Below are 23,427 nucleotides of genomic sequence, written 5' to 3' on the forward strand. Positions count from 1 at the left end.
ATTGTAGCACTGTTTAAAATAAAAAATTATAACAAATAATTTTTTTGCAATTTAAAACCACGTCAAGTACCAATTAAGAACCTGAAGTAATAATAATGTCGGTACCACAATTAGATATTTTCTTTCCTGTATCGCCACAAACGTGAAAACAAGTGGCTGTATTACTGGTCACATACTCAAGTCTGATTTCAGCCTCTTAAATCCAAAATAATTAAGAATAACTGTGCTACTAGTAATAAAAAAAAAACACAATGTTATATCTCAAAAATTTATTTAAACAAATATTTATTGCTTATCTAATTTTACAAGTTCAATCAAAATTACCAATTTTTATATCCAAGTGTGGATTAACTTCTTGCAGCAACAAACACGTCATTTCGAAAGATTCAGTCATTAACATATCGTCAATACACAAAATCTTTAGTTTTTCCATTCTATGTAAAGCCCCCAACCCCCTTTCAGTATAATTGGGACAATCCCTTATATCTAAATACACTAAACTATGTTTGAACATATTACTAATCCTATCCAAATACCAATCATCAAATTTCTCAACCCCACTAAACCTCAACCACTCCACCTGTTTCAAATCCTTCAAATTAGACAACCCCTCATAGAACAAATTCATATCAGTACAATCAATAGCTTGCAGCACTTTATCCTCCTCGTAAAACCTTGGCAAATTGTACTCGTTATATTTATTAGCCTTGATCCACCTGTCCTGGTTGTAGAACTTAACAGCCCCTCCCCTATGCACGATAAAATGAGCAGCCGCTAGCTCATTCCCCAGCGTCTGATTCCTTGCAGGAATGTACGACTGGAGCATCATTTCCTTATATTCCTGTTTCTCAGCCCACCATTTCTTAATCGCAGACGGACTTAAGTTGATCGGAGTTTGCAGAAGTTTAAGCAAATCAGTCTGATTGTGTTCTGAATAAAACGTTCGCAATGTGCTGTAATAACTCGCTTCCTTCTGATGCCAAGGCGTTCGCCACTTCATATCTTCTTTAGTAACCAACCTGGGGTCGTATTTCTCTTCAGGCACCGCCGGTTTGTTGTCCACTTGCTTTGGGGGCTCCACAGGTTTTGGGGAACTTTCGTCAGGCTCTTCGGGCTTTGGCTGCTTCAAAACCGAGTAACATGCACATTGAAATTGGGGTTTAATCAAACTTCGCGTATTTCTAATTAAACTACACATTTTGCAAGCTTAAAACTGCTATTTCTACGAGAAAATTTGTAAAATGTTAAGGTTATGTAAACGTCAAATTTTGTGCATTACTGCATTACCAACAGAGCTAGTAGAATTACTAATTCATGTTATGCAACCAAACATACTGATGTAATAACACAAAAATTATTTTTACGGCCAATTTCAGGATCATTGGAATAAAAAACGCGTTTTTTATCATAATTTTATTTATTAACACGTATAAATTATGTAAAAAAGTATAATCAATGGAGAAGGTAGCCACCTGGACCCTAAAACAAGTCAAAACAATTTTGTACCATTACCACCTTACCTAGAGACCAAAATTGTAATTACCTCTGCTTTTTTCAACTGATAAGCTGACAACATCTGTAATTAAATTGGCTGAGTAGTTACGTTGTTGATTATTTAATTTTAATAAAAACGAACCTTCCGTTATGTCTCCCTCTGATTGCACAATTCTGGATGGTTCAATAATGTTCAGCTTTGCAGTTTGCGAAACAGTCTGAAAGGTGGGCCATTCTAGACTCACTTCGCATTTGTATTCGCCTCCACTTTCCGGGCTAATTGCGATAAGTTCGAAAAAACAGGACCCGGTCTGAGATCTGCCCATGTGATAGATTTTGATGTCGTCCCTTGGGAACTCTTGAACTGTTCCGTTTGCAAAACACCTGAAAAATTCGCTTTGGTCCTTGTACCATTTAACGCCATACAAAGTCTCGTCCTCGAGTAAATCATATTTGCAGTTTAGTTTCACTGGATCCCAGGCACTTTTCGGAACATCAAGGCTTGTAATTTCGAGGGCGACGATGCTGTTGGTAAACCATAAACCTGAGGAATGACCAATTAGTAAAAGGCGTTTCTGATTAATTTGCATTGAACTGCGTTTCGTGATACACGCAAGTTTTAGCTGGAGATTTACGCGAAAGTAAAAGTAAAATAGGAGTTAGTGCCACTGTTCGACAAATTATGGGGCTCTTTGGGATAATACCTACTTATAAAATAGTCAGGAATTTAAGTGCTGTTATAAACACGTTTTTTGTTTCAGGCTCGGCAATTTAGAAAAAATTTTATGGTCAAATTCATTCATAATCTTAAAAAATTGACGAATTTTCTACTCGAAATAGAAAATAATGTTTACTTTTGACCTATAAACAAGTTGGCAAAAACTATTAAATGTGCAAGATTCTCAAAAAAACACACTTTTCTAACGTAATATTGTACAAACATACTGAGAGATGTCATAGCTATAAGAATATCTAAAATTACGATACCTTTTATTACCCTCTTAAAGCATATTTTTCTAAAAATATCTAGAACAAGCCAAAAATCAGAAACGAAGATCTGACTTTTTTTTTCGTTAGTTTTATCGTGGTTTGAGTTGAAACTCACTTATTTTGCGTTATATGAGTTAAGTGAGAAAGTACTAAATAAACTAAAAATTAGATCGACATAAGTTGATTTTAAGCTAAAGACTTTCCCTCTAACAAAATAACTGATATGGTAAAAAATATCCGATGAAGGTTTAAAAATAATGTAATTTTCATTTCTTTTGTTAGATTTAGATAGTTTGTAAGTGAAGTTTACTTTAAAAAAGTCGAACAATGTACCAAAATTAATTCAATATATAATGATAATAATTAATAAATAATAATATTTCCAAAGCTTAAACACATTGTTCAGTTAAACACTTACTTTTCAAAAAAATCATTATCAATGAAAGTATTATAGAAACTTAGACACGCTGTTTTTGCATTTTTTGAACATTCTGGCACATTTTTCAGTAAAAATAACTCATAATAATTCTTATAATTCGTTACAATAGCTCAAAAATGAGGGTTGGAAAATAATTAATTTTTTTCTTTTTGCTAAATTCACCTTGTTTTTGACCAAAAAACTTACATACAGACAATTTAATAAATTTCATTAGATCGAAACTATACGGAAAATTATTTTAGTGTGTGAAAAATTCATTTAAATAAGCTAAAAATTTGTTATTTTGAGCTAAAAACTCACTTATTCACATAAGTATCTAGTTTTACAATTACCTACAATTTATTAATAATAAAAGACTCATTTGTTTTTTCTGCGATACTTAGGTAATGCCACTAATACCTTCTTATTATTAGTTTGGAAATAAAAACAAGACAAACTGTTTGAGGAGAATTATAAATTTTTCATTTTCGAGCGTTTCTATAAAAAAACAAATAATTATCATCAAATTATTGAAAAATCAGTAGAAATTATCACTAAATTATGTTAAAAATGTTTTCTGTGATATTTTTCTAAAGTGGAAATTACTCAAAAATTAGTAAATTGAGTCAAACACACCATTTCGACCTTAACAAGAGTTTAAGCACATTTTTTAAATAAAAACTCATCTTCTTTTGTAAAATTTTGCTAAATTGGACTAGAAAAAAATGCTTATTTATGTCGAAAATCGAGATTTTTGACGTATTTTAAGCGTTTAAGTATCTTTTCACTACTATTTTCCAAAATGTCATAAAAAACAATCTGATAAATTACACAATTTAGTTTTGTTGCAGTTTTCAAGGACTTAGTTCAAGTTATGTTTCTGAGTTAATAATAATGGTTGGTACTCCAGTAATAATAATAGTTTTTTTTATTTCCGAAATTTTTTTAAACTAAAAATTCACTAAATTAGTGCAAAAATCATATCATTATTCTATTGTAGGTACTGTTTTAGCACGTTTTTTAATGCATCCCTGTTTATGTTTAATTTTTATTGGATGGTTTTCGTTAGTTTTTTCAGTAATTTATTAATTTTTAGTACTTTAGTTAACTATTAACGTAAAAGGAAAAAAAACACCCGTTTCAAAAGTAGCAGTACCGTGAGAAATACATTAAACCTCAATCTTTATAATAAGCTTAGTCCAAACACAAAGTCTCTTAAATTGAATGCTTTTAAAACCGTTATTAAAAGGTACCTTATAAATTCCCTCGCAAACTAGCTGTCTCTCCAATCGTAATTTTAATCCCTTTTTATGTAATTTTTCTCCTTTTTGTTATTTGTTTAACGTGATATGTTTATATTTATATTTATTATTTTTAATTATATTATATCTATATCTTAATTACTAACCATACTTGACGTGTTTAAGATCTGTGTATTCAGATAAGATAAACGAATAAAAGAATATTATTATTATTATTAAATATTCAAGTTTATTTTACTAATAACTTGATTCCTTCTTTAAGTTATTAAAGAAAAATGTTCAAAAATGAAAAGCACTTTCTACCGGCACATTTCAGTTGAAGTAGCAACTTATGTACTGGTCTTTATCCCTAAATCAGAATAAAAATCCACCCTTCGAAAAAACAACTCGAACAAATTATTTTCGCATTAGACAGTCTGAAGAAAAACAGCCCACCGTGTAATCTGGGTGCGGACCGCTCTAAAGGATAATAATCAATTAGGGTAACACCACGTTGCTCACCGCTTATCATGTTAACACGTGGGGTGCGGATTGTGTGGAAGAGAGTTACGATAGCCCCAACCGCACCCAGACATCGTCTCATCATTTCCCATCATTTAAAATAGCTTTCTTTACGCCGGATAGCAGCAGCAAAATTATCTTTAATTTAGCTAATGCATTCCACTAATAGTAAGAGTCATGAAAAATATCCCAGAGGGTCGGCTTTATGTAGTCAATCTGTTCAGGCATTCAGTGCTCTTTTGTAAAAAAATAATTTCACATGCCCATTATTTTAATTTAAATTACTCGGATTTAGGATGAAAGTGAAAACATGCCACGTAATTTATGCTAGATCCGGTGATTTTTTGTCATGTGGGCAAATTGGAAACAAACAAAGCTGGCAGACCTTGGTTCGGTGAAATTCGCTTCAATGAAACAACTATTTTTATTCATCATGATACTGTTTCCGAATAATGAACAAACAAAGCCTGTTTTTTCTACGCAAAATTTGCACTTTTGTGTCATTTAATTTTTGTGTTTGCAAACGAAATTCCTGAATTCAAAGAGCCACAGTTTTATATAGAAATGATATAATTTTTAAAGTTTACAAAATTTTAAACAAAAAAGTGTTGGAAGTTTTCCGGCTGAAATCATAACTTTTCGCCTTTAATTAGTTAATTTTCTACACTGAAACTTTAATAATTCTTCACAAATTAAAATCCACTTTATTTGTACAAACAATAATAAATTTATTTAAACAAAAGGCACAGTTGGTGATGTAACAAGCAAAGCCGAACTAATTAATTCTAGTTAAATTGGGACTGGACTAGTTCTTTACTTACCGAAAAAACAAACCAAAAACGCTTTAATCTTGGCCATAACTTGAAAATTAGCACGCCCTCAGCCGAACAAATTGTCTTGGCATCACTTGTCACTCGCCATATCCTAATAAACAAGATTACAACGGAATGTAAAATAGTTTCTTTGGCGTGTTCAAGACCACTTTAATCGTACCAGCTAGCACAACGGTTTTAATTAAAATGAAGAGCGAATTATACTGTTTACTGTCTTCTATCTCTGGTCCAAATAAATGTTTGAAGCGGTTAAAGGCTTAATTGAAATTGTAGAACACAATTGAATTATTGCTAACAATAAATAACACAAAGTGAGTTTTGCTACTGAGAGTAAAGTTGTGTGTGCTGTTTTCAGCAGGAATGATCATTTAAACTGAATATCACGCGCGCCGACAAACGACTACCTACACGGTTTCAAGTTCAAAGCACGTGGTTTAATTTCACCCTTCATTTTCCACCTCCAACGCTGATGGTTAGATACTTGTTGATTTTCTGTTTTGAATTTATCATAATATACCGAAACTGTGTTCACTTCCCTGTTACAAAATGTACAATTGACAAATACCTTGGAGGGTGAGAAGCGACCATGAAATTGATTCATAACGATAACGCTATTACCTGATATGTAAACTGGGTCACATCCCCTTCAAATATTAGACCAACGAAAAACTATTTTCCCAATTTACTTACTTTTGAAAATCCAAAAACTAATTCGGATTAATTTTAACGGTAATATTTATATTCCGAGTCAAAGTTAAAAGAACGATGTGTTCACCAATATTTTTTTAAAGTATAAAAGACTCAAAGTTTCATTTCCAAAATATAGCACAAAACTTGAGATGTTCAGAGTGCCAAAGTTAGTTCTAAAAATTTATATTTAGGATTAATTCTATTGTCCTCAGGTTAAACAGACAGAATTACGAATTTTTCTCTATGCACAGAATAAATAAACGAAATTAAATTTACAAAAAAAAACTGAAAAAAAATAACAAAATAAAACACGAATAAAATAACAAATGCAAAAAGAATTCTGCAAAAAACTAGAGATTAGAAAAACATGCTTTTATTTTATTGCAAAAATTGTTCACCCAAAGTTTTTCTGTAAGCAAATGACTGGAATTGTATAACTTTATTGTAGTATTAAATAGTTGCCCACAGTAAATATTCAAAATACAATTTTATAGACAGTAATCTAAAAGAAAAAAAATTGAGAAAACAAAAAAAAATACAAAAAAAAAATTAAAGTCAACGCAATAGTTGTGTTAAGTCTAAAAACAGATTAAAAGAACACGACTGTACAAGCAGATTGATTATGAAAATCTTTGTGAAGAGGTAGATTGAGAAATTCCCGATATTTACTCATTTGAACCACGTAAATTATTATTTACTCCATATATGGCTTCTGTGGGTTAAAAAATAGAAATAGAGAGAAACACTAGCTCAGTGGGTTAACCAGAATAAAAGCCACTTTGTTTTATAAAGTTTAAAGAGAAATTAAACGTACGTTACAATTAAATAATTACTTTCAGGGCCGATTAATAGAAAGCTTCATTAAATTTTAATTCGTTGTTAAAAGTTAACAACGCAAATAGACCAATCAAATTGGCTTAATATGGTCACGTGATCAGTTAATCACGCATTTAATTGCAAATTAAATTAATGACGCTTCTGTAAACCGGTGCTTGGTGTTTTTAACGGTTTTTAAAAACACATGTTCGTGCTATGTCCAATTTTAAAATACAAAGCTTCAATGCATTAGGTACAATGTGTTCTTAAATGATTGTCATATTACAATTCTCCGTTTATTAAGTCTCTTATTCGGAAATAAGCTTCCATAATAAAAATGTTTTCTTGGACAGTGTAACGTTAAAGTTAAGTTATTAATTATTAATTATTAAATTTAATTATTAATTTATTATTATTATATTATTATTAATTTATTAATTAAATTATTAAATTAAATTATTTAATTAATTAATTGACAATTTGATATTTTCACAACTGTCAGTTGAATTCAATTGAGCATAGCGGCACAATTTTTTGCATGTAAACCAATTTCAAAGTTAACTAAATGAAAATCAAAACACATTGTATTATTCATTAGTATTATTAACGAACTATTTTCGTTGATTCTATGTTTGGAACAACAATTCTTTCATCAAAGAAACTGAAAACTTCTTATTCAGTCACAAAGAAACAAATTACGTATTAATTTGGACAAAAACGTCTTATTTTGAATAATTCTTTGCTTTAAAGAAGAAATCTTACATCAAACATACTGAATTAGTATATTCATTATTATTATTATTATTATTATTATTATTACAATTAACAAACAATCCATCCATCAAAAAAACTGAAAACTTCTTATTCATCAGTATATTTCAAATTGTTAGATATTAATTTTGTCTTTAATTCACTATTTCATAAAAAAACTAAAAATTTCTACAAAACAGATTCCACGCTGTAATAAGTTTACTATGCTACCATTTCAGTTTGTTTCTTTCTTAGTGGATAAAACTAGAAAATTTCGGCAGAATTGTTACAAAAACACGAATTATTAAAAATAACTTTATATACACAGAAAAAAAAAACAGTAAATAGACAAACAGCAGTAAATTTTTTTTCTTTTTATCAGCGAAAATGAGCATCAACTCAGCTATGAATTTATGTAAAATTGAAATAATTGTTGTATTTAAATATACATTGTTTAATTTTAACTCATGGTTGTACCCTTTATCAACGCTATTCCATTTTCAGTGTTTACTAAAGAATTGAAACGTAAATGCATGTTTCATGTAAGTAGGCACAAAAGAAAATAATACGTAATTAATGTAATTATAAAATCACAAAATGTAAACAATTTTTTTAAAACATTTAACATACTCAAAGTAAAAATTGTAAGAAAGAAAAAAAGAAAAAAACTTATATAACTGACTTCTGGAATACCAAGACTAAAATTAAATTAACTGTCCCACAAAAACAAGATTTCGTTTTTTAAATAGATCTATAGTAAAGTTGTAATCAGATATAATCCCCCCAAATGGCAACTTGAGTAGGTCTTTTATAGAACCGACAGCTAAATTACTAAAATAATGTTTTTGATTTTTTAACTATAAAAAAATTGATAAAGCGGAAACAACAAACAAGTTGTTAAATTAAAGGAAATAATTAAATATAGTTATGTTCTCGACGACAAAGTAACAACAGTTGAACCACAAACAACAAAAAAATGCAAAAATCGTGCAAAAAACTCGATTTCGATAATTTTTTTTTATACTTTGCTATTTGCTATTTGTGAGTTTAAATGTATACACTCACACTACAGATTTATTACGGCTTGTCTCCAGTTACCCAAGTTAAAAATGTATCATTGTATCCCACTTGATGTTCATTAAGAGTAGTATTGATGCTGCATCAATGAGAACCTCACTGGACTCAATTGCTTTATTAAATTAAAAAAAATGTAATTATAGTTGTAATCCAATGTGAATAGAAATAATGTAACACAAGTAAAATCAATAAAAAAGTACTTACCTTAATAACTTCATATGATTAAACGCACTTAACTAATTAAAGGGAATACTAATTAAAAAAGCCAATAAGTAACAATAGTTTATTATTTAAATAAATACATACGTATTATAAAAGCTTGAAACAAACATGGATATAATTTTATACTGATAGGGTTATCTCTTGTGCGTAAAAGAAAAAACACGGCTATATCACAGTCATTCTTCACTCTGATCCCCTAATTGCTGCTCCTTCCGTTGTTGCAACCGCAGACACTTTGGGCACTTACTCTTCCGCCCAAAACAGCTCTTATGCAGGACGGCATTACACTCCGAGCAAATCACAGCCGCGGCATCGAAAGGAAACAAAACTTCGTCATTTGAGCAAATCTCGCACAAATGTCCTCTCCCCCGACAAACCTCACACTTCACCTTGATATGTTTACTAAACACATCGATGATTGTGTGAAGTTTCGTCGGCAGCTCCCCTGAATGCGTATCCACCAGGTCCTGCAAGCTGTACAGTTCTGGCGTTTCAATTAAATGCGGCACATCCACGTGTTTCCACAACAAATGGTCTTCATTAGCGTTTCGACAAACTGAGAGATATTTCCTCATTCCGTGTAATTCTTGCCGCAAACGGCGCACTAAACTCAGCTCATGGACGAGCGAAAATAAGCGTGGGTTCAGTTTTTCTAAATTTAAAAGCGGGCGATTTGCTGTTACGCGGAGTTGCTGCAGACTTGCCTGGCACACGGGCTGGGGGGCGAGGTCCCAGTTGTGCACCACGCGGGCGGGGACCACGGCTGAGCTGCCCCAGTGGCAGGCCGTGCAGTAGTAAAGGCCGGAGTAGTCGCATTTGCGGGCTTCGGACCAGTCTTTGTCTTTTGAAAAAATTAAATGCTAGTTTTTGAGTTAATTATTTGGCGGTTTGCGTGAAAGTGAGCGCAGATTATGTTGTTAGGTCCGTTTCACACGCTGTGACAAGAATTGCTCGTGTGGTATTGAAACAGAAAACTCAATTTTAATCTTGTTAGCTTGTTACATTTATGGAAGGAATTTAGTCACAGGGTGTGAGATGGTGTTAGTGCCTCAAAAAGCTGGGTTTTACCTGGAAAGAGTAATCTACCGAGACAGCTTATTCCTTTTGGAGCAGCTAGCACAGTATAAATTATTAATTAATACTCCGACTTTATTCGCACCAAAAAAGCACACTTTCATTTTTAATTTAACAAGCTGGCTAATACGCAATCATTTAGCTAGCGCTTGCTTAATAAAATGATACAGAAAATCGATAAAATACAATCATACAATTTATTAATAACGCAAGTTTTACCAAAAGTAAATCTCCCTAGTCATACTGATTTTTTTCTGAATTATTTCTACAAAAAAAAATAGAACAAAATATTGCCAAGTGATTCGTACTGTTTTAAACGAACGAACGGAACACAATTTCATTCCATTTTTAAAGTGAGAACTTTGATATTAAGATAGTAAAAAGTTTAAAAGGTTTTGAAAAATTTAATTGTAAGTCCATTTTGATAAAACAATGCCCTGGCCTTTGCTTAATTAATTCACAAAAACTATGGGAACATCCGAACTAAATACAATTTTGATTTGGTGGTTAAAACTGGGCATTTTTTTATGTTATTATTCTCAAAAGTTGAAACTACATACAGATAATAATTCATTTTTGTTTCAAATTATGGCTCCTTAACAACACCTATGTATATCATCAGTAAAATAATGTTCAAATAGCAAATTATACAATGATTTTTGAAAAAGGTGAGGCTTGAAAGAGGACAAATATCTACATAGAAATTATAATAAATTTAAATGGAAAAATGTGCGACAATGGTGATTTTAAGATTGATTTTATTTAGTTTTTTCTTTGGATAAAATTAAAAAAAAAATTTTGTAAGCAATTTTTCAACATGATGAAATTCCTTTAAACTCTGTATTGTCAATCTTCTAACATTCTTTTGGTTCTAATTAGAACAACTCTAATGGTATACGTAACTGAGGCAGTAAGTAGCTGCAAATTAAATTTCGCTTTTCAGTTTTCTTAAAGTAAACTAATAGAATTTTGTTAATTTGGGAGTTGGACAATATTCCTTTTTTTTCCTTATTATCTAATGAGTTATCGAATACGCTAGAACACTGTTACATACAATTTGAAAATAAAACACAAAAATATTTAATAAATGAAGAAATCTGGAAATCTACCGGTATTTTTAATATAAAAATAATGTTTAGTTTAAACATTTAATTTTGACCTTACGTTTAGTAAAGTTTATGAAATTTTCAAACAACTTAAATTTTTGTAATTTTTTTAATTCACTAACAGTTTTAATTAAATAACAAAAAATACGGTAACTACACTATACATTCTAGTAAAATGCTTTGTAATATAACATAACATACCTCAAATGTATTATTTTCTTAAAAAACTAGCTAGAAAATTTGGTTTAGAAATCCCCTACACACTACACTAACCCTGTATATTGTTGGAAATTGAAAATTAACAGCTAATAATTAAAAGTTTGTTGTTTTTATGTAATAATTGAAAAAAAAGGTTCAATTAGGTAATAAAGTAGAATAAAGTCATTTGGTACGAAACAATGTTCGTAAAATCTTGAAGTGATTACTAATTTATTAATTTATTATATAAATTATGCATTTTTGGCAAAAATAGTACGTCTTCTTTCTTTCAAAAAATGTTATGTAAGGGTTGATAGGTGATATAGAAATTGCCAGTAGGATTGAAAAAATTAGATATACTTACGTCTTTGTTCACATTTTTGCAGCAATTATTTACCATTATAATAGATATTATTTTTAGAAAACGATGATTTATTTAGATTATATTTATTTGTTTATAATTTGTTTATTTTTATTCAGTTTGTTACTTAATATTTTATAAACCTTTTATAGACTAATTAAATAAAATATAAATCAGCATTTTTTTGACTAAAAACAGAATTACAGTGATCAGTGTGTACAGAAGTTTTTCAAGTGCCTAATAGACATTTAGATGTACATTTTTCCAATACGAAAAGAATTCTGTTACAAGGATCCGGTATAAAAAGTTGGTATTCAATATTTTTTTCAGAAAATCAATATTAAATTTGTACTATTTTTAACTACCTAATTTAATGACACTTTGTACTGCTTTTGCTTTTTTTATTGCAACAGATCCATTTTAATGAAGTTAAAAGAACTAGCTATAAACAGTAGCTGAAGCAGATGAATGAACTTCAAATATGCAAGAATTATCTCCACCTTACCAAATCGTAACAATAGATATTCTTGTAAATCAAGCAGACACAAACCTTTTAGTTATTTTAATTGCAAAATTCTCACGTTAAAATTAGGAATTGTATCACAGAAAAAATTGCATAATTGCTATAAAATTTGGTGGCCTTTTGGCACATTTCGTTACTTTTCATTTTGAAATAAGCCGAAGCCTCCTCAATTTATTAGGTCTAACACAAACTTCTGGGTACTTACTTATGGGGAGAGGTGACTGGCACTCGGCGCACAGATACTTTTGAGCTGATAAACCTTCTTCTGGGCAAATTTCCAACTCATATCCTCCCCTTTCACTGGCAACGACATGAGCACATTCTCTTATTATTTGCGATATGCATTTATAATGACACGCATAACCACAGTCCTCACACTCATACCAAGCTTGCACCAAACTCCTAAACAAATCATGTATTTAACTCAATTAACTGTTTGTAGTATTTTACCAAATTGTGCCAGTACAATGATCACAATACTTTGTGGAAGTACTCAGAAGTGGCTGCAAGTTTAAATGGTGCCCTCGCACTGTTCTCCTCGACACACCACTGCTTTTATTCCGTGGATGTCTGCAATAACAAACGTTACTTGAAATTGTGATACAACAAATTATGCAATAATCACAGTGGATCCTCCATCGCTTCCCTACATTCTTGTAGCCTCAAACGTAGTTCTATGAGGTGCCTCACGAGCCACTTGCGTTCCAATGAACACTGATTGCTCTCCAAAACCAAGTCCTTACATCGCGTGATAGCCTTTAACAACTCTTCCTCTGTGGCTTCCTACAGTTTCAAGTATTAGGAAAACTACTGGCAATAACCAGTGATAACCTTTAACCTTGTTTAAAGCCAATTGCAACTCTTCCGCCGCTAGACTTGAAGGCAGGAGCCTATCGTCTGAACCTTCGTCATTCGATAAACAACCCGACGTTGTAGACGACGGCGTTGAGGCTAAAATTCTGCTGTTTTCCCCTACTTCGCACATTGTTTACATATTATTTTAATGCGAATATGTTAAGATAATTAATGTTCAGATTAAACAGGTTGATGACTTGTGACTTGTTTGACAACTTTGGATTTGTGAGGTTAGGTCCGCATAACCTCAGATATGCCTCCAATTTTGTTCTTTTGTGTTTTGCAACAACTGTATAACAATAAACAGAACTATCTGATAAAACCGTGACTTGTAGCAAAATTATTCTTTAATTGCAGCTATAATTAACCGATTACGACTAGTAGTAAAAATTTGAGGTTAAGTTGCCATTCTTGTCTTGAATAATTACACCAAAAAGCGTTTTAAAAACTTTACTCTTAGTAACCTAATAACAAATCAACCACTTAAAGAGTAAACGAGGCAGAAGTTGAGGTAATTGCATCGTAAATAAAGGTGTTGTTTAGTGGCTTATACTGCAGAGTTATAAGTTTGATGGCTTCATGAGCCGCACATCCGCCCAAAATAGCCGAGACTGAGTGCAGTTCAGCGCCCCCGTAGCGACAAACTTCGTGTACCCTCTCATCTCTGATTATCTGTGAACAACCCCACTCTCCTAACAACTTCCCAATAATGCCCTTCAATTTAAGCACATCAGGCTCCACATGGTCATCCAATTGCCCTGGATAACTATTAAATTCACTGATAAAGCGCTCTAGCCCTCTTAGAGTTATGTAATGGAACATCAAACTATCAGGATCCTCAAGACATGACGTTAGATCTACTCTAGTTTTTTGATATTCATCAGCAATGCAACTGCCACGAATCACATGTAACTCACTCGCATGCTTGCAAAATAGCTTAGCCTGAAACCAAGAATTCAATACAGAAAAACACTAAAACAGGAAATTACTTCAGATTCGGTTATGGTCTCTTGAGAGAGGCCCAAATTTCGCGCAATTTCTAACGCCCTCCTGTAGATAATTTCACACTGGGTTTGAGCCTGTTTTTGGTAGAGTTGTTGCAACGTGATGTAGCTACTGGTGTCAGCTGCCATATCTGGTAAAGTCCCTTTCAAAGGGGGCGCCCCTTCTTTTTCAACAAATTCCTTCAAGGCCGCACATAAAACCCAAAAAGGTGAACTGTTCTGGTTCACATTTATGCAGCTATCGTCCTCCAGAATTGCTTGCAAATTTGGGGGAATCTTGATGGGGTTAATACAAGTATTAATGTAGCGAATAGCCTCTTTAAAATTCTCCTCCAAGTTCTTAATTCCGTGTTCATCAGGCGGGGGGCTTTCCGTTATCATTTTTTTAACTTCTTCCTTTTCGGCTCGAGTTTTCGGTAAATGGCCTAACAATTAAGTTTTGTATACAGAATGCTCAAAAACGTGGGCACCAACTCAATAAAAAATTGGACTATTTAAATTTATTTCAACCAAACAAGAAAAAATTAACGCTTTCAGGAAGTTTAGGACATTTATAAGTGAAAAATTGTAGAAAGTATTTTGGAAGAATACAACAATATTTTTACTAGTTTAGTTGAAACAAATTGAATAAAAAAATTATTAAAGCCCTAAAGAATGATTTTTGATTCTTCATCTTTTCACGACCGCAAGCCCTTGTGACAAGCTTTATTTTCTGCGAAAATCAAGAAAATCGCTACGTGGAAAGACAAATAAAAAATTTAATTTATGTTATCAAGGTATTTAAGGTCCCAAGGAGCGATTCTTCTGTTGAAAACTTTTTTAACAAGCTTTGTTTGTTTTTTATTTTATAGAAAAATTGAATGTTTGACTTTATTCACTTTAAAAAACAGTTTTGATGTTGTCAATGAGACGATCGAGAAGTCCCAAGGTTTATACAATTTTTTTTAATTCAAGTACTGTTAGAATTTTTCAGTAGACATACAAACTTATAAGAAAATAAGTCAGAATTTTTGCAGTACCACTGAGTTGGTACGTGACTTGAGCACCCTGTATAGAATCTTTCATGGTTTCAAGTAACTCTATCAGAGTGGCCTATGACTTAAAAATTAAGTTGGCAGCATAACTAACAAATGCACATCGTTAGTATGGTCATCTGACAAAACCTAACAACAGCATTGCCAACTTTGTTTCAAAATTACGGCCACTTTGACCAGAAATTTACCGTGTTTGCTTTTAAACTGCGCCAAATAATAGTACAGAATAACCACCGCAGGCACATGACTGCGTTCCTTGTTGTCTAGTTTGGTTACATCAACTTTATCCAAATGTTCTTTAAGTGCAGGCCATGGATTATCTAAGCGTAAATCATGATTTTCGTTATCAGGGTGGGCTTCTATTATGGTGTGTTCTTTGACTTGTATTCTTATGTAGCCCAGAAAGCCCACACTGCGGCATACAATAAGTGGTACATTTTTTTCCCATAAGTGTCTAGAGAGCGGCATTAAAACTCTAAAATTTGATCAATTATTTCCTGACGTCATTTCTATTGATTTTACTTTTCTGGCAAACACGTTGCAATTACGACAGAAAACGTGTCAAAAAAATCTTGACTGTGGGCCATAATGTGGTCAACGGACTCGTCAATGTAGTCCCCTCTAACATCAGGGTTCAGCTCAAGTAGGTTTTGAGTGGCTACCTGTGCTCTAGACATCCCTATTGAATCACTCTCGATAAAAAAGCTAAAACAACTGATTCAGACAACGTTCCTTAATTTTAAAACTCCTACTTTGAACCAATATCATCATCAGTTACTTTTTCACCATCAACAATCGTGAAGGAACCAATGCCAGGCAAAACCAAACTTTTGAGAATTTCCGTACCCAAAGCGGTGGCGTTAATTAGACAAATCTTTGAGTTTTCGAGAAATTTCTGACCGTGATCGCCCCATAATCTATAATTTTCGTTTATTTTTTGAAAAATGACTGGTCAATGTTGACTAACCTCAACTGCCGGTCGTATTTTTTGCTCTTTTCGCTTTGTTCCGGCGACTTTGGCGCGGGAGATGACATTATCGATTAAAAACTTAAAACAAGGCTTTTTATGTGTTACACAACAATAACTTCTTGTAAAATTTAAAAAACTGTCGGCCTTTTTCACTCCAAATGTCAGCTTTCAATGCCGGCAATTTGCACTAGTTTTGGAAATAAAAATCACTAAAATATGTATTAGAAGTGAAAAATTTCTAGATTGGAAACATTACGCAATAAAATTATACTTGTAGGATTACGTTAATATTTCATTGCATTATATTCCTAAACAACTATGCTAATTTAAAGTAAGTTTATTTTGCTGTTAGGCCGCAAAATAAATGATTTAATTAACAAATTTGATACAGTTTGCGCTCTATATTTTACAGATCAATGGAGAGGTAAACCGTTGCAAAACGATGATTGCCGAAGAAAATTAAAAGGGCGACATCTGCGATTCTTGGGACATGCAAGTCCTTACACGTGAAATTGTGTTTTAATTTTATTCGGTGTTAAAGTGTTAAATTTTTATTGTATTTGCTATCGCGATAAAGTCAGTGTTTCCAAGTTCGTATTCTGTTCATTATCAGGTATGTCATTTTTTTATTATAGGGTTTCATTTACAAGTACTGGTTCCGGCACCGGTTTAAAAAAAAACGGTTTATCTTCGTTCAAAAAACCTTTTTGTCTGTTTCTTCTTTTTAATCAAGGTAGCATGAAATCTGGGCAATATTAAATAAATCAGCACTCTAGATAATTGTGCATAGGAGTTCATTCCACATAGGGGAGATGGAGGATAGTTGGTTAAAATTTTAGAGAACATCTAAAAAACACGTGGTCTCGATTTCAAAGAAGCTTTTTATTAACAAGGGACACAAACTGAATCAGTTTTCTTGCCTTGTCTTGCATCATTTGCAGAATTAAGCCTTTTTGCTGAATTTTGCTCCTATAAAATTTTCAGATTTTCACTTCATGTTTCTTTGTTTCTAACGGATATGTTTGAAATAATACATTTCTTACTTATATAAACGAAAAAGCCACTACAACAATTGATTTATTTCAAATTGCAGAAATAAATAGCAAGGCACAAAGGTTAATTTTTCTGTATTCTTTGTAATTTTATTAATTTTTTTTCAATTTCGCATTTAATTTTAATTTACCAATTACCTGTTTTTTAACACAATTTTATTAAAAAAAAAACAATGCTACAAAACGTTACTTTATAGTATTGTTTTTGGTATTTTTTATGTGGTACTGTTACCAGTTCTGATTGCATTCAGTCAAATAATTAACAAACCAAGCTTTAACAGGGCACGGAATTTTTAAAATTCAGTTAAATCACGTTTTGAAGTTGGAAAATGTTGATAAAAGTGGTGTGTTTTACGTAATTTTTATTTCCCAAGCGTGATATATGAATTACCAACGGAAAAAAAACCTTTGATGAAACCTAATTTAAAGATTTTGAAATATTAGCAAAAATAGTAGATTTTTTTGTTCTTTTGTAATTCTTTAACTCCTACAGTTTTGCTTAATTTTTGTCTTGCTGAAACATTTATCTGATAAGTAAAGGGGTGGTTTTTATTAAACAAAAATCTTAAAATTGTGGTTTGTTCTGGCTCTTGGGTTTAAAGGTGTTTCCATTTAAAAATATCAATTGAAAAACTACCTAGTATATTATTATATTTTCGGTTCACTTTCATAAAAACCATTGTGGTGGAATTGACTAACCCGTTACCATGACAACTCAAAGTTAATGCCAAGAGTACCCAATTTCCACCACAGTGGTTTTTATGAAAGTGAACCGAATATATGTAGTATATATTATTATTATTATTATTATTATTATTATTTATAAAAAATATTGAACCTTCTTTTATTGAAATAAACAAATCTCAGACCAATTTGTTTGTATTTTTACAAAACTGCAATATCTAGCCACGATGCCGCGAAAAACTCCAGTCAAAGAACTCCAAAAGGAAGAACCAGTGGTCAGTTCCCCTCTCCGAAGATCAACTCGATTAAGTACCAGTTCACCAGTTCCAACGAAAGTCATAACTAGAAGAAATTCAGCTAGTGAAGCAACAACTTCAACTCCGAAAGCAACTAGAGGTAGACGTTCTTCGTTTAGTCAGGAATTGGAATCAAACAAGGAAAAATCAATAACTAGAAAAGGTATCTAAGTATTCTGTTAATTCGTTTTTTAATTTTTTTTATTCAGGTTCTGCATCATCAAGTGTTGAAAATGACGAAAAGCCAGTTGCAAGACCTACAACTCGAAGCTCTTCTGTTACAAAAGAAATAACGACAGAAGTCAAAAGAACAACAAGACGTCGAAGATCCGTTACTGATGATGCAGATGTTGTTGAAGATGAGCCCACAACAAGAAGGACTCGTTCTCTGTCACAGAATAACAGCGTCGATGATTTGAAACTTTCAACTAGAAAACAGTCCTTGAAGACATCTGAAATACCTGTTGCTACTCCAACAAAAAAATCGCCTTCCAATGAACCCGTCAACACAAATTTGGAGTCAATTGCCGAAGATGAACATTCAGAAGAGGATGAACCAGTTACAATAAAAAAGAACTTGAAGCCTGAAAGTACTAAATTAGACCTTGATTTGAGCGTCATCAACGAGGCTAGTTTAACAGAAGAAGATCCAAGTCCAGAGAAAAAACGAAAAACTGAAGAAAAAGAACAAAACAAAGTCTTGAATGTGTCTCAGGAAAAATCCGAGGAACCAACAGCCACCAAAGAAACAACTCCTGTTAAAGGAACCGGAGAAAGCGACAAGTTTGAGACGGATTCTGACCATTCATTCACTCTGCAGCTTTCCGTGTGTGAAAACAGCGATAAAAACGAAACAAATACCGATCCCAGCAACAAGGAAAACGTCAATCCTAAAACCCCATCTCAAGACATGGATTTTGAACCGATGGATGTTGATGACGCAGAAATTGACTGCTTATTTACCGAAGCTCAGGGGAAGTTTAACAGTTCGGAAAATCTTTCACGCGAAAATGAACCACTTTCTGATGCAAAAAAAGCCGAAAACCTTGCTGAAGCCAAGAAGGAATTGAACGATTCAGTTATGGAACAAGAAAAAATTAACAGCCCAGTGAAGAAAGAACTGAACAAGTCAAAAATTAACACACCTGTGACGAAACAATTGAATGAATCAAGCACTGAAAAAGAAAAAATTATCACCCCAGTGAAGAAAATCGATACTCCTGTTAAGCAAGCCCATGAAACTAAGTTAGAAACTGTTGCACTGGAAGAAAAAATCTCTCCTAAAGAGGTACCGAAAGTTAACGGTGTTGAAGCAATGGAAGAAATTTCTCCAACTACAGAACTACAGAATCAATTAATGAAAGAGAGTCCTGATAAAGAATCCAGCAAACAGGCTGTTGTTATGCTTGAAGATATAGGACTTCACCCAGAGAAAAAAAATACCACTCCAGCCAAGCAGGCTGTTGTTATGCTTGAAGAACTGACACCAAAAGAGAAAGTGTCCAAAAAGTCACTAGAAACACCGGCTAGAAGAAGTCCTAGAATCAATTCGCCACTCGAAAAAATGGACAAAATGCTCACACCTAACAAACAGACAAGTCCTGTCAGGAAAACACCTACAGAAAATAAGGAAAGTCCTGAAAATAAAGTGAATGATAAATCCGCTGCTAGTCCCAGAATCGACTCTCCTAAAAGTAAAAAAATAAACACACCCGTGAAACCACTTGAACAGGAAGGACAAAAGGGAAGGAGTCCATCTCCCAAGAAAACACCCATAAAAAGTAAAGTAACTCCCGAAAAGGGTTCTGCTCCAGAAAGTGTCACAAAAGAAGAACGTTCTCTGAAGGCAACTCCAAATAAAGAATCAGGGGACGATATCAGTGATAGTTCAGTTACACCAGGAAAACCAAATGTTTCAGAGAAGGAAAATTCCCTTGTGAACGAAAAGCCTGATGGTTGTGATCAATCGTTTAAATCAGACATCACCGATAAAGAAGCTGAGAATGAAACCGAAAAATCTCAAGAAGTGATTGAAAACAAGCAAGTGACTCCAAGCAAGGAACAAGAATTTGAAGCCGAGTCAGAATCTGAAGAGGACTACGCGTCACCAGTGAAAAAAATGCGACAGTACAACAGCGTGAGCGACGATGAAGTGTTTACATCAAAAAATAAAAGTTCATCAGACAGTATTTTCGAAAGATCGATCGATTCTAAATATGCCTTCATCCAGCGTAAGGCAGAACCTGAACAAAAAGACGTTCTTCCCATAGAAGTGAGCGACAGTGAAGAAGAAACCTCTACAAGCGGTGAAGAGAAGGAAAAAGATGGGGAAAATAAAAATAAACCCGAAATTTCGGTCCTGTCACAGAGTGTGTGCAGACGCTCGTCAGATCGTGTCTCAATCTCCTTGCAAGAAACGATCAAGGCTGATGAGGACAAGGAAGCCAATCTGAGCGGCCGTATCCACAACATGGTTGATTATTTCTGTTCTACGATTAAAAGTACGGGCGATGTTTCCATCAATGTGTCCATGGAATACGCAGCCCCAAATTCCGACAGTGAGGAAAAAGGCGATTTGATTGAAATTTCGATGACTGCGTCCAATGTTTCGGAAGAAAAACCGCAAAAAGGAAGCAAACGGCGAAAAATTTGCCAAGAAACACCAAATAAAGAAGAATTGAAGGTTGAAGATGAAGATGACTCTGCAAAGAAAAGCAAGAAGCGTGGATCGCTTGTTGTTGTTTCTCCTAAACAGAAATCTACACCCTGGAAGGCACAGAAAAGTGATACGTCCTCGGAGGAAAGTCTGAGTGAAGATTCAACCGAAGAGTCTACAACCACAAATTTTGAAAAATTCCTAAATGAGTCTTGCCAGAGTGACGAAGAGGATGTTTCCTGGAAACCAAGTGCCGATTCAACTTTCTCGGAACTAAGCACTGAAGGGACGTCCGATTTAGAGTCGGATGCCAGTGATGAAGAACTGTTAAAGTCTTTCGATGAAAATAAGAACACTGATGAGGAGAAACAGTCAAAGAAAACTAAGAAGCTCTTCTCCATTAGCAACTACTTGTCGAAAACTTTACCCGGCGAACTTTTCGAGGACACAGAAGATGAAAACGACGAAACTGGCGAAAAGAAAAAGTCACACACTAAAAAATCCAAAAAAGGGAATGAAGATAAAACCGTGGAACAAAAAGTGCACGCTAAAAAAACCAAGAAGGAAAAAGTTTCTACGTTTACTGAATCCAAGACTGGGAAAAAATTAGTCCCAGAGGTGTCAGAAGTTGGAAAGAAAAGCAAGAAACGCAAACACCCAACACCTGAAAGTGAAGAAGTTCCAGTTAAAGCAAAAGTTGCTAAGAAGAACGAAGCAAAATTACAAAATGTTGTTTCCGTTGCTTTCAAACCGTCAACTGGAAAATCAAAGAAAGTTAAAGCTGGTCGTATTAAACCCTCAACTGGACTACAATCTGGTTGGGATGTGGAGGTTTTAGAAACTGTGCCCTTGTTACATTGAGTTTTCAGTTTTGTATGTTAATCCAATCATGATCTGTTTAATCAAAGGCTGATACAATATAATTGTTTATTTCTTTACGTTGTTATTCAATCGACAAACTAAGTTAATTCCTTCCGTGGGTGTTCTCTCTCCACGTGTTTCTTGAGGTGGTGCTTATAAGCGAATTTTTTCTCGCACAAGGCGCACGGAAAAGGCGTTTCTCCCGTATGTACCCTCTTGTGTAACGTGGCCACGCTGGCCTGCCTGAAGCTTTTGCCGCAAATGTCACAGGAGTAGGGCTTCACCCCGTCATGGATCCTCATGTGGATTTTCAAAACTGCTTTAGTTGAGAATTTTTTATCACAAACTTCGCACGGGAAACGCACCCGTTCTTGGGCATGAACGGTCTTTAGGTGGATTTTTACGTTCTCTTCGCCTGCGTACAGTTTCCCACAAATGGGGCACGGCTGGCTTGGGTCACCCTTATGGTTGCGAAAATGCCTGTCCAGGGCCCGCTTTGAGGTGTAATATTTGCCGCAAAATTCGCAAATTAGGGGCTTCTCGTCCGTGTGAGTGTATTCATGGGCCCTTAGGCCACCGATTTGGATAAAACCTTTCGCGCAGATTTTGCAGTGGTAACGCTTGATTCCTAGGTGGATTTTGCGGTGGATTATTTGGGCGCTTTTGCTCCTAAAAAATTAGTTAAAACTGAGTTTAATAATTGGGGGAGAAATTACTTGAATGATTTATCACAATTCTCGCATTTGAACGGTCTGTCCTCGAAGTGGATCCTCCTGTGGACGTTCATGGCCCAATTTGTGGGAAAACCCTTCTTGCAAATGTCACAGTTGTGGGGAAATTTTCCCGTATGTGTTGTTTTATGTAAAATTAAACTGTATCTGTTTTTGTACGAATGAGCACATTGGTCACACTTATACTCTCTCCGCCTCTTTGGTTCGTCTTTACTTAATAAACCATCTTCCAAACCAACACTTTCGTTGTTCTTGTCATTATCCGAGTCAAAAGTAACAGGGGCCCCCTCACTAATTTGCACAATTGGTTGGTATTTCGAGTTATCATCAAGCGACTCTTCACTGTATTCACTACCTGAAGACACGTCCTGTTTGGCTCTCAAACGCTCATCTGATCTTATAATTAAGTCTTTGAAATCATAAATGTCCCTCAAGTGTTTTAGGCAAACCTGACAGATAGTTTTGGGGAGATCATCATCTTCAAATACCTACAAACGTCCCTTGTACGTGGTTTTAATAAAACAGTGAATAGGTACCTCAACATAAGCAAAATTCATGATCAGGTCGGAAATGAGTTCTTCCGACCGGCCCTTGGTAAAAATATTGATGCTTTTCGAGGGTTCCACCTTCACTAAACATATGCGACAAGTCATTGCCAACAACCAGGCCTTCGTGCCGATTTAAATAATAACGATATCTTATTTTTTGTCCAAATTGTTTACAACTAACCCTAATTTCTGACAGGTGTCAATTTTTTGACAAGCGCTCCCTAACCTAAAAAAGCGAACCCAATTTAGAAAATTTATAAAAAAACGCAAAATTGTGTTTACGCTCGAATAATTAAATAATGCGGTTACGTTTGTTGTTACATTTTGAGGAAATAAAAACAATCACATGATCCCAAGGTCTTGGCGTTTTGTGAATTTGACAACTGTTTTTAAGGTTACAAAAGTCAGTCATGTCAACGTG

General features: G+C 33.7%; 6 protein-coding genes across 10 annotated transcripts; 1 reads left to right on the plus strand and 5 right to left on the minus strand.

Annotated features, from left to right (window-relative positions):
* Positions 1–254: 254 nt before the first annotated feature.
* On the minus strand, positions 255–1,293 carry LOC103312312 (uncharacterized protein). Its single transcript, XM_008192646.3, has one exon. It carries the CDS (start codon positions 1,196–1,198, stop codon positions 311–313), a length of 888 nt encoding a protein of 295 aa, XP_008190868.1. The 5' UTR covers positions 1,199–1,293; the 3' UTR covers positions 255–310.
* Positions 1,294–1,398: 105 nt separating this feature from the next.
* On the minus strand, positions 1,399–5,910 carry LOC103312311 (uncharacterized). 2 transcript variants are annotated; one of them, XM_064358728.1, is made up of 5 exons: positions 5,710–5,910; positions 5,487–5,661; positions 1,637–2,038; positions 1,544–1,591; positions 1,399–1,479 (listed from the first exon to the last, which is right to left on the minus strand). In XM_064358728.1, the coding sequence occupies exons 2-5, from the start codon at positions 5,521–5,523 to the stop codon at positions 1,421–1,423; spliced, it is 546 nt and encodes a 181-aa protein (XP_064214798.1). In that variant the 5' UTR covers positions 5,524–5,661; positions 5,710–5,910; the 3' UTR covers positions 1,399–1,420. The 2 variants fall into 2 exon arrangements, with proteins under 2 accessions (XP_064214798.1, XP_064214796.1); XM_064358726.1 differs by having other exon boundaries at positions 5,487–5,589; positions 5,659–5,910.
* A 3,190-nt stretch (positions 5,911–9,100) lies between these two features.
* DEF8 (differentially expressed in FDCP 8 homolog) lies at positions 9,101–13,472 on the minus strand. Of its 4 annotated transcripts, none has more exons than XM_015977856.2 (6): positions 13,154–13,472; positions 12,941–13,098; positions 12,766–12,885; positions 12,521–12,717; positions 10,122–10,166; positions 9,101–9,888 (listed from the first exon to the last, which is right to left on the minus strand). In XM_015977856.2, the coding sequence occupies exons 1-6, from the start codon at positions 13,298–13,300 to the stop codon at positions 9,230–9,232; spliced, it is 1,326 nt and encodes a 441-aa protein (XP_015833342.1). In that variant the 5' UTR covers positions 13,301–13,472; the 3' UTR covers positions 9,101–9,229. The 4 variants fall into 4 exon arrangements, with proteins under 4 accessions (XP_015833342.1, XP_015833341.1, XP_015833343.1 ...); XM_015977855.2 differs by having other exon boundaries at positions 9,101–9,894; XM_015977857.2 differs by lacking the exon at positions 10,122–10,166.
* Positions 13,473–13,605: 133 nt separating this feature from the next.
* On the minus strand, positions 13,606–16,375 carry APP-BP1 (beta-Amyloid precursor protein binding protein 1). The gene is made up of 6 exons (XM_964301.4): positions 16,176–16,375; positions 15,961–16,125; positions 15,731–15,913; positions 15,397–15,683; positions 14,160–14,599; positions 13,606–14,112 (listed from the first exon to the last, which is right to left on the minus strand). Exons 1-6 carry the CDS (start codon positions 16,241–16,243, stop codon positions 13,654–13,656), a joined length of 1,602 nt encoding a protein of 533 aa, XP_969394.1. The 5' UTR covers positions 16,244–16,375; the 3' UTR covers positions 13,606–13,653.
* A 247-nt stretch (positions 16,376–16,622) lies between these two features.
* On the plus strand, positions 16,623–21,804 carry LOC103312310 (muscle M-line assembly protein unc-89). Its single transcript, XM_008192644.3, has 3 exons — positions 16,623–16,791; positions 18,137–18,373; positions 18,420–21,804. Exons 2-3 carry the CDS (start codon positions 18,142–18,144, stop codon positions 21,725–21,727), a joined length of 3,540 nt encoding a protein of 1,179 aa, XP_008190866.1. The 5' UTR covers positions 16,623–16,791; positions 18,137–18,141; the 3' UTR covers positions 21,728–21,804.
* On the minus strand, positions 21,257–23,425 carry LOC103312309 (zinc finger protein 239). Its single transcript, XM_008192641.3, has 4 exons — positions 23,289–23,425; positions 22,995–23,232; positions 22,444–22,946; positions 21,257–22,396 (listed from the first exon to the last, which is right to left on the minus strand). Exons 2-4 carry the CDS (start codon positions 23,109–23,111, stop codon positions 21,826–21,828), a joined length of 1,191 nt encoding a protein of 396 aa, XP_008190863.1. The 5' UTR covers positions 23,112–23,232; positions 23,289–23,425; the 3' UTR covers positions 21,257–21,825.
* Between the last annotated feature and the right edge of the window lie 2 nt (positions 23,426–23,427).

Source organism: Tribolium castaneum, chromosome 1 (assembly GCF_031307605.1).
Source record: "Tribolium castaneum strain GA2 chromosome 1, icTriCast1.1, whole genome shotgun sequence".
Taxonomy (NCBI): domain Eukaryota; kingdom Metazoa; phylum Arthropoda; class Insecta; order Coleoptera; family Tenebrionidae; genus Tribolium; species Tribolium castaneum.

Excerpts from the sequence above, each read along its gene's own strand:
- LOC103312312 (XM_008192646.3), bottom strand. The coding sequence starts at position 1,198 with ATGTGTAGTTTAATTAGAAATACGCGAAGTTTGATTAAACCCCAATTT.
- LOC103312311 (XM_064358728.1), bottom strand. The coding sequence starts at position 5,523 with ATGGCCAAGATTAAAGCGTTTTTGGTTTGTTTTTTCG. Across the intron at positions 2,039-5,486 it reads GTTTTTGGTTTGTTTTTTCG|GTTTATGGTTTACCAACAGC; the intron begins GTAAGTAAAGAA and ends GTCATTCCTCAG. Across the intron at positions 1,480-1,543 it reads ATCAGTTGAAAAAAGCAGAG|GGTCCAGGTGGCTACCTTCT; the intron begins GTAATTACAATT and ends GACTTGTTTTAG.
- DEF8 (XM_015977855.2), bottom strand. The coding sequence starts at position 13,300 with ATGTGCGAAGTAGGGGAAAACAGCAGAATTTTAGCCTCAACGCCGTCG. Across the intron at positions 13,099-13,153 it reads TGCAATTGGCTTTAAACAAG|GAAGCCACAGAGGAAGAGTT; the intron begins GTTAAAGGTTAT and ends TTGAAACTGTAG. Across the intron at positions 10,167-12,520 it reads CCAGTCACCTCTCCCCATAA|CTGCTCCAAAAGGAATAAGC; the intron begins GTAAGTACCCAG and ends ATACTGTGCTAG.
- APP-BP1 (XM_964301.4), bottom strand. The coding sequence starts at position 16,243 with ATGTCATCTCCCGCGCCAAAGTCGCCGGAACAAAGCGAAAAGAGCAAA. Across the intron at positions 16,126-16,175 it reads AAATACGACCGGCAGTTGAG|ATTATGGGGCGATCACGGTC; the intron begins GTTAGTCAACAT and ends CGAAAATTATAG. Across the intron at positions 14,600-15,396 it reads GCAGTTTAAAAGCAAACACG|GCCATTTACCGAAAACTCGA; the intron begins GTAAATTTCTGG and ends CTTAATTGTTAG.
- LOC103312310 (XM_008192644.3), top strand. The coding sequence starts at position 18,142 with ATGCCGCGAAAAACTCCAGTCAAAGAACTCCAAAAGGAAGAACCAGTG. Across the intron at positions 18,374-18,419 it reads AAAATCAATAACTAGAAAAG|GTTCTGCATCATCAAGTGTT; the intron begins GTATCTAAGTAT and ends TTTTTTATTCAG.
- LOC103312309 (XM_008192641.3), bottom strand. The coding sequence starts at position 23,111 with ATGACTTGTCGCATATGTTTAGTGAAGGTGGAACCCTCGAAAAGCATC. Across the intron at positions 22,947-22,994 it reads TGAATTTTGCTTATGTTGAG|GTATTTGAAGATGATGATCT; the intron begins GTACCTATTCAC and ends GGACGTTTGTAG. Across the intron at positions 22,397-22,443 it reads AATTGTGATAAATCATTCAA|GAGCAAAAGCGCCCAAATAA; the intron begins GTAATTTCTCCC and ends CTAATTTTTTAG.